A 7,810-nucleotide genomic window follows, 5' to 3' on the forward strand; every position below is an offset into this window, starting at 1 on the left:
CTGTTGTCCACCAGAGTGCAGCCTTACCTCATGTTAACTTGCTCTGAACACCAGAAGGTTTACTTACTTTAATATCACAAGGAATTCAGGCCTTGAAGCTGAAGTTGAACCAGTAAAGAAAATAATTTTAATATGTGATAAACCACTATAACACACAGGTATCCTGTCATATCACAACTGGTGGAGAACATGACAGCTCTACTAAAGTCATGTGAAAGTCAAAGTGAGAACCAGTCCCAGTGTTATTTATAGAACAATCAGCTGCAATTAAACAGTTATGAGGCACTAAACAGTGACTTTGGCAGTGCAATCTTCAGCATACCCCGGGGCATAGCCTTGCTTTGATGGTCCACAACATTTAGTCTTTGTAGCATGGCAGATGGTGGAAAACACTCACAGAAACACTTACAGTGATAATGACACCATTTCCCCTTGTCTAGCCCTGATCTACCTTCTGCTGGGACAAATGAGACTGGCACGGGCACAGCACTGCTACATCACTACAGTGTGGAAACAGAATCAATTTATTCAACTAACAGCTACACACAGTTTGGAGAAAGTAAAACCAGCGTCGGGGACCCCCTCCTATGGATGAGGAATGGCTAGATGAGAAGCAGGCTGGAGGAGGGATGACTGTTTAGCGGCGCTTGTCGTACGTCTGTATTGTGCTCCAGTCATAGGGCTCTGCAGAGAGAGAGAGAGACAGCTTCTTAGCTTTAGCACACATTCTGCACTATTCAGTCCTTTAAGTACTTTTGTAGATAAAGTAATGAGGTGTGTCTTTATATGAATTGAACTCACCTGGCTCCTCTTGGCTCCTTTTCCCCATCAGTCCGACAAAAGAGTTGACTTTATGTCCTTCAAAGAAAAGATAATGAACAGCGTCAGTAACATTTAGCTACCTTTAACCAGCGCTGTAACCAGAATTTTATAAATACAGAGGTCAGAAGTTCAAATTACCCTTGTGCCCTCAGATAAAAGCTCTGAAAATGTGTGATCATCTAAGTTTGATTTTATTGATTGAATTGTCTTATTATAATTACCTCCACCAAAGAGCTTATGTTTTTCCTTGGTCTCAGTTTTATGACTGGTTGGTTGGTTTGTCAGCAGGATTACAAAAACTAACAGATTTCCACAAAACTTGGATGAAGGACATGCCACAGCCCAGAATAAACATCAGTACCTTTTAGTGCAGATCTAGATAAAGGGACAGATCCAGAAATGTTTCTTTCTTTAACATGATCAGATAGTTCATTTTTTAACATTTTCTATCATTTCTCAGGGAGTCATGCGTAGATCTTTCTGAGAAAACTTTCTTTAAATATTTAGGTAGCTGGTATCTATGTGAGAGAACAAAGAGGACTGTTGGGTCTTGGCTGAGGTATGCGCTCTACTGTGTGCCATTCAATTTGTTTTAAATTCCTCATTTTATTCATTAATTTATGATTTGCAGTCATAAATTCAGTCATAAATGAATGTCTGCTTCTCATCTACTTACTGTAGATTCCCCTACAATCTCCATACATCAGGTTTAAATATTGTCTTACAGCTGTCTCCACACATGCCAGTTCATAATGCTGGTGGAGATCTACAAACATTTTCATTTAATATAAAAAGTTTGGCTTCTGACTTATTAAACAAAGCTCTGCCTGGTTGCAACCCATTATGAAAGGATACACACGGTATTGTACATCGGCAGGTTGGGACCACTTTAAATGTTTAGTGGTTATTTCTTATTGAACCACACAAGAAAAAAGGTGGAAGCAACTAAAGGAACGAGTCTGAAGAAAGAAGCTCTTCCCTGTTCACCGTCTCTGGGTGATTGAAGAACACTTCGTCAGGATCTAAAAAGATTCTCTGTCAATACAGCGCGGACCTAACAGTGGGAGCTCAAGCCTGTTTGCAACACATTTCATTGCTTCAACTTCAGTTTTGTGAAACCAAACCAGGTTTGGTCAGACCCAAAGTAAACTGACAGTGGGTCCTGTCAGGTTTGTTGTGGTGTAAATATGACGGACAGTCGTATCACACACTGACTGGGGCTTTTGTCAATCACAGTAATGGACTGTAATATGATCATAGGAGGAGGAGGGGTGTGTGTGTGTGTGTGTGTGTGTGTATGTATTGGATTGGGGTGTTATAAAACTGTAGAGAGCCCTGGGGGAATATCTTACAGTACAAACAGCAATATTTGCATTAGACTGATTTCTTTTATCCATATTGCCTGCCTCTAGTTTCTTGTGTTGAAATATGAGAGTGAACTACAGGAAATTGATAAAATAATTTAGTTAGATAATTAGGTAAATCTATAAATGATGACCTTGTTGCTTGGAGCAGAATCTTGAACCTACGACTGAAACAACTAAACATTGTCCTGCCTTGTCTCTGTCTTCTCCCTTGACTGATTTGTCTGTTTGTGTAAGAAAATTGTGTGAGAGTGTAAGAGCAGAAGAAATCCTCGTTATAAGTGAAGGGTGAAATGCATAACCCCCTCCATCCATCACAAGCATAAACAATCCAATTTAACTCTCAGATGTCCTTGGGGCATTGATCCCAGCACTCTCCCTCTCCCTAATGATGAGTGACTTATGGTCATGCCTGCATAAGAGGAATAAATTAGATACATACATACTAGTGTTGCATCACTGAGTGGGTGACTAATTTAGACAAAAAACCCCTGACAGAGAAAAAGGGTAAATCCCCTCCTCCTCATTCCTTTTTTCCTCAGCGCTCCTTATCTCTCCCCTCTTTGTCACAAACAGACTTCCGCTTCGGACCACCTCCCTCACTCACAAATGAATGTGTTCAAAAAGAAAAGCAAAAACAGCGACGAACAAAATCATCTGTGGTCTATTAATTAAACCTTGTGTGTGTGTGTGTGTGTGTGATAAAGCACATGTCCACTAAAACACTTGCTGCCGGGATGTATTGTGTGTTGTACTGCTGTTTATGTTGGTATAACAATGAAGTAGTTCGTCTGATTTTACGGCAATAGGAATCCAAATTTGATTGTGTGGTTTTAGTAAACTATGAATAGCAAAGTGTCATCAGTGGTGTTTTGGATAGTTCAAACAGGTTTTAGATGGTTTAATTTAAGCTTTAGACTCAGGAGCGGCGTAGCTGCCGCTGAGGACACTGATGTCACGTTCCCTGTGTTTGTTCTGCAAACGTGGGTGTTTGAGCCGGAGGCACACTGTCAGGAGAGGCAAACCAGGCAAATGTTTGGGGCCCCTGATAATCGCTCATATTGGTATATTTTGCAATGTCAACCCCCTTAAACCTCCCGAAAAAGGACTGTAAAAATCAGTGCTTTATGTGTTGATGATCACTGGCCTTATAATATGGGTTATTTACAATGTGATGTTTAATTTTGTATATTTCGTGTTGGTGTCATATTATTTATAACATGATGGTGATGGATGGTGGTTGTAGGGGCCCCCTGGAAATCTTTGCCTGAGGCCCCAACAGACTCTAGAATTGTCACTGGTTTTAGCAGCCTGGGGGAGATTAGATTCTACAATTACGCATGTTACTCATTGCACATATTTTTTTTAAAGGCTGATTCCAGTATTTTTAGGCTTCATAAGTGATGACTTTTAGGCCAACAAATACAAATAAGTTAATGTTAATTAATAAAACTTATAGACAACATAAATTAAAGCTAACTGTTTTTTAAAAAAATATAAAAAAAACAAATAAAACATTTTATTATTTTGTTTTTAGTGTCTGGGAGGTGAGGGGGCGGATTCATGGAGTATTTCTAAAACGGTGGAAAAGGATTTTTTTCTGGGATCACCAAATATGGAGACAGGATGATTAGAAACGAGGTATGAGATGGACTTGTTGAGACTCACGTAATAAATGATCATATCGTTGTTCCAGTGACTTTAAATCAGCTCATCCTGACGATAACAGACACGCAAGCAGCTGCTTGAACATTGTGGAAGCTTAATGCTCAGGGAGAATCCTCTTCCCACTGACTTTTAAGGAAAATTAAATGAGTGAATTTGATAAAATACTTACTTTTGTGGGTGATCTGTGCATTTGCTGTGGGAGGAAAGAGAGGACAACATTTAAATGAACGTCCGCAGAGTGAAAGAAACGTGCATGGTACTGAGAATGAGCTCTTACCCGTGGAGCGTTTCCCCATCAGACCGATGAACTGATGCGGCCGCGGCTTTCTCGTCATCCTCAGGAGGATTTCTCTGAATGGGTCATTGGAAAGCCAGCCGTCCTGCGGGTGGGGGAATCTCAATGAATGTTCACGGAGACAACAAAGGAGTGTGTAGACTCGTGCAGAACAGCCCTGTCTCTCATGCTATTTGCCAAAATGTGTCTTTATGAAGAGGTTTCAACATTTTTGTGGAAAATGAAGCAATAACTGTTACATGAAAACCTATTTTTAACTCCTCAGAGTTCATTTAAGTCACCATGCTTTAACTGTTGCATGTACATCTTAATGTGACATTTTGGTCTATTATATTAGGGCACAATATTTTCTGATATGTGTATTATTCGAAACCCCTTCAACCCCCATCCATCTGCCCACCACCCTCCCACACATAAACTGCACAGAGTAATAATCCATATTGGGCATACATTTTGAACTTTCATTAAGCATTCTATTTCAATCACAGGATATATGTCTGCAGTATGCATTAGTGGGACTGAGATGTGGACCTGGGGGCCTCTAATGTCTTGCGCACGAAGCTGTAATGATTTATCGTAGGCTCATTCATCTGCAGAATGGCCCCAGCCTACAGTTTAGGATACTGGCACTATTCCACTGGCAATGTCAAACACAGGACGTGCATTTCATGTCAATGGAGCTGGTTTGGGCTTCAGCTCTCACTATACTGTACACTTAAAGGCTTCATTTAATTTCCTATTGGTGGGCTGCTCTGAGCACTGCAACAGCCTCCATCTTCATGTTTTGGCGATAGTGAGTCCTTAAAGCTGATTTTCTTTAAGTCGATTGTTTCACCTGTTTCTGAGGCAAATGATCTTGCTGCCAGAATGTTCCAGAATCAAGTGTAAAACATTTCATTGATAATAATTTATTAATCATAATAACATTATTGATGATTGAATTTTCTACATCCTGTGTGTCTGCCCGTTGACACTCATTTGGTGAAATGAATGGAAGTGCACTCTCACTCTGCAGGGTTTGTCTCTAGCTTCAGCAAATCCAGCCTCGATGTCTCGGCTTCACTTGCGAGGTAGACTTCTTTACAGTCAGAGACATTTCATCAATTCAACACACTGGCAGAATGCAACACTGAGCATATATTAGTCTAGCATATGCATATGTTAGCATATGTTCTAATCAGAGTAAAATTAACTAATCATGTTCTATTCAAGACTTAACTCGTGAGTGCTTCATGGAGAGAGCCATCAGACCACATCTTTAAACATGCTGACGGAAAACATCTGGATCAGTGAGCTGATATACGTCTCATACTTTATCCATACTCTGTCATCACTACTGCTCCACTTCATCTACAGAAATGTACAGCATTATTATTAGGTTTAGATAACTTTAATATTAAAACGCCTCCTGTATAACTTGATGTTGGGATTAACTTGATCTCTAAGTGTGAGCTCAAAGAGCTGAATGTATGGTCGCTTCTATCACACTAACTTCCATTAGTTCACTTACTCACTGTGGGTGAAACACACTGACAGTCACAGAAGTGTTGACTAACTATTCTTTGTTCTTGCTCCGAATTAGAACAGCATCACGTATTAAGCGGCATTTATAAATGACTAAAGTAATCTGAATAAGATGAGAACACTACCTGGATTTGATTGGTGCTCGTCCAGTAGTCAGCCTCTTCTCTTGGCTCGTTTTCCTCGCAAAAAACTTGGGCGACGGCGAGAAAAGCCATTAAAACAGGCAAAAGCAGAAACTTCATGATGCGGAGCTGTTTGTCGACGCGACTAGAATCACTTACACTCAATACTATCTCCAAGTAACCGCCGAGAACTTTACACAGAACCAAGTGAGTAAGGTTTGAGACACGAGCAGCAGCTGTGGGCGCGCACTGCTTCTTGAGCTTCAACAGTAGTCCATAGTGCGTGCGTGCGTGCGTGCGTGCGTCAAAACACTGTTCCGAGCTCCGGCCACTGGCGATAAACTCTCCGCGCGCTCAGTCTCTGCACCAGCTTCACTCCCGTGCGTCCTCCTGACCACCGAGGCTCGCATGCACTCCTATATAGCAGCCCAGGAAGCTATTCTAGTAACGTCACTACAGTAGTGTGATTACTCGAGCCCTGTCACGAGTATATTATAATACAGAGGTACCAGCCGAGGCGCTTCTGATATCACGAACTGTAGATGTTGTGCGTCACAGGTCTTAATCTAACTGTGATGTGAATCATAAATATTCAGAACCTCACTGTGACACCATAAACCTGCTGTCATAACTCTGAACACTGACAATATTTGTTCTAAAAGCATTAAAGTCCGTGGATCAGCTGATGGAGAGCAGGCCTGATCCAGGATATTATCCTGCAGTTGGAAGAACAGAGTAGTGCAGGCTCAGTATAGTACTGACGTCTGTGTGCTCACTGAGGCCGAACACTGAGCCTACTTTACGGTCATTTTAATAGCAAATCAAAAGTCGCAGTATGAGATAGTGTGATGCATTTGAGGCATTCCGGTCAGGCCCACTTTAGTTCCCCATCATGTTAAGTTTAAAGGAAACACCACCTTCTTCCTTTCCTTCTCTTCTCAAATCTCTAAAGCAGATATGATCTGTATGTGGAGCACAGAGCTCTTATCTACACTCAGGTAACAGTCACGCAGGTCTATGATCAAGCATTTTTCACAAAATCTATATATATTTTATTGTATCAATAGGCATATGTATTGTATTGTGACTTTGGTGGCACATTAAAGCAGCACTCTGTAGTTTTGTTGAAGAAATGTTAATGAGCAGAGAAAGATCTTCATTGGCTGATTTTTTTCTGCCTCAACAAACTAAATAGTCAAACTCTCTTTGTTTTCATGACTGAATAAACTGAATAAACAAACTGATCTTAAAGGACAACACAGTTTATACTGTTTTACTTTGTTTATATGTGGCGGACCCTGCCACCTTTCTAGCTTCAAACAGTGTTCTGGGACCTTATTGTCCTCTGAGAGCAGCTTGTTTATTCACTGATGGAACAACGTTTGTATCATTACCTCATTAATATTGTAAATATTAAAATTCTGAGTTTGAATTTCTTCTCCAGAACTACATAGTGCTCCTTTAAACCAAATGCCTCATATATTAAGTTACATATAGCCTATTCCTACAACTCAAATAAAATATTATATACAAACCTCTTATATCAAAGCTTAAATGGAGAAGAGAAGGGTGTGTGACCTGAGGCTGCCCCTGATTTCCATGAGAAAGGCTGTGCTTTAAAGAGCAGGGTGTTCAGTATGAATAGAGGACTATGCTGTCATACCAAGTTCAGTGTCCACGCACCTCAACGAGTGCTTGATTTGCTTAAGTGCCTTTATGCCATTAACAATAAGTTCATTTTGTTTACACATGTGCTATCAAATGCAAATGTTTTCCCTGGGCTGGGAACAGAGCGCTATGGCAGTGTTATTCATCTGTTTGATTAATTAATCCATGGTGCAGTACCAATTTACACTAACAGGAGTATTTCTGAAGGATGCTTTGCTTTGACCTTGATATTCTGTATATCTGGTTATTATTATTTCTGAGAATTAGAGCATTGACTTCAAACCATGAACACGATAATATTTATTTTCCTAAATTCCCATCATGCATGGTTGTGGGACACTTAAAGT

The 7,810-nt window shown here is 40.4% G+C and overlaps 1 protein-coding gene across 1 annotated transcript; it reads right to left on the reverse strand.

The window, feature by feature from the left end:
• Positions 1–637: 637 nt before the first annotated feature.
• On the reverse strand, positions 638–5,915 carry tac1 (tachykinin precursor 1). Its single transcript, XM_073463502.1, has 5 exons — positions 5,799–5,915; positions 4,132–4,234; positions 4,024–4,047; positions 802–858; positions 638–684 (listed from the first exon to the last, which is right to left on the reverse strand). The coding sequence occupies exons 1-5, from the start codon at positions 5,913–5,915 to the stop codon at positions 638–640; spliced, it is 348 nt and encodes a 115-aa protein (XP_073319603.1).
• Positions 5,916–7,810: the final 1,895 nt, after the last annotated feature.

The sequence above is a fragment of the Pagrus major genome, chromosome 3 (assembly GCF_040436345.1).
Source record: "Pagrus major chromosome 3, Pma_NU_1.0".
In the NCBI taxonomy this organism is placed as follows: Eukaryota; Metazoa; Chordata; class Actinopteri; order Spariformes; family Sparidae; genus Pagrus; species Pagrus major.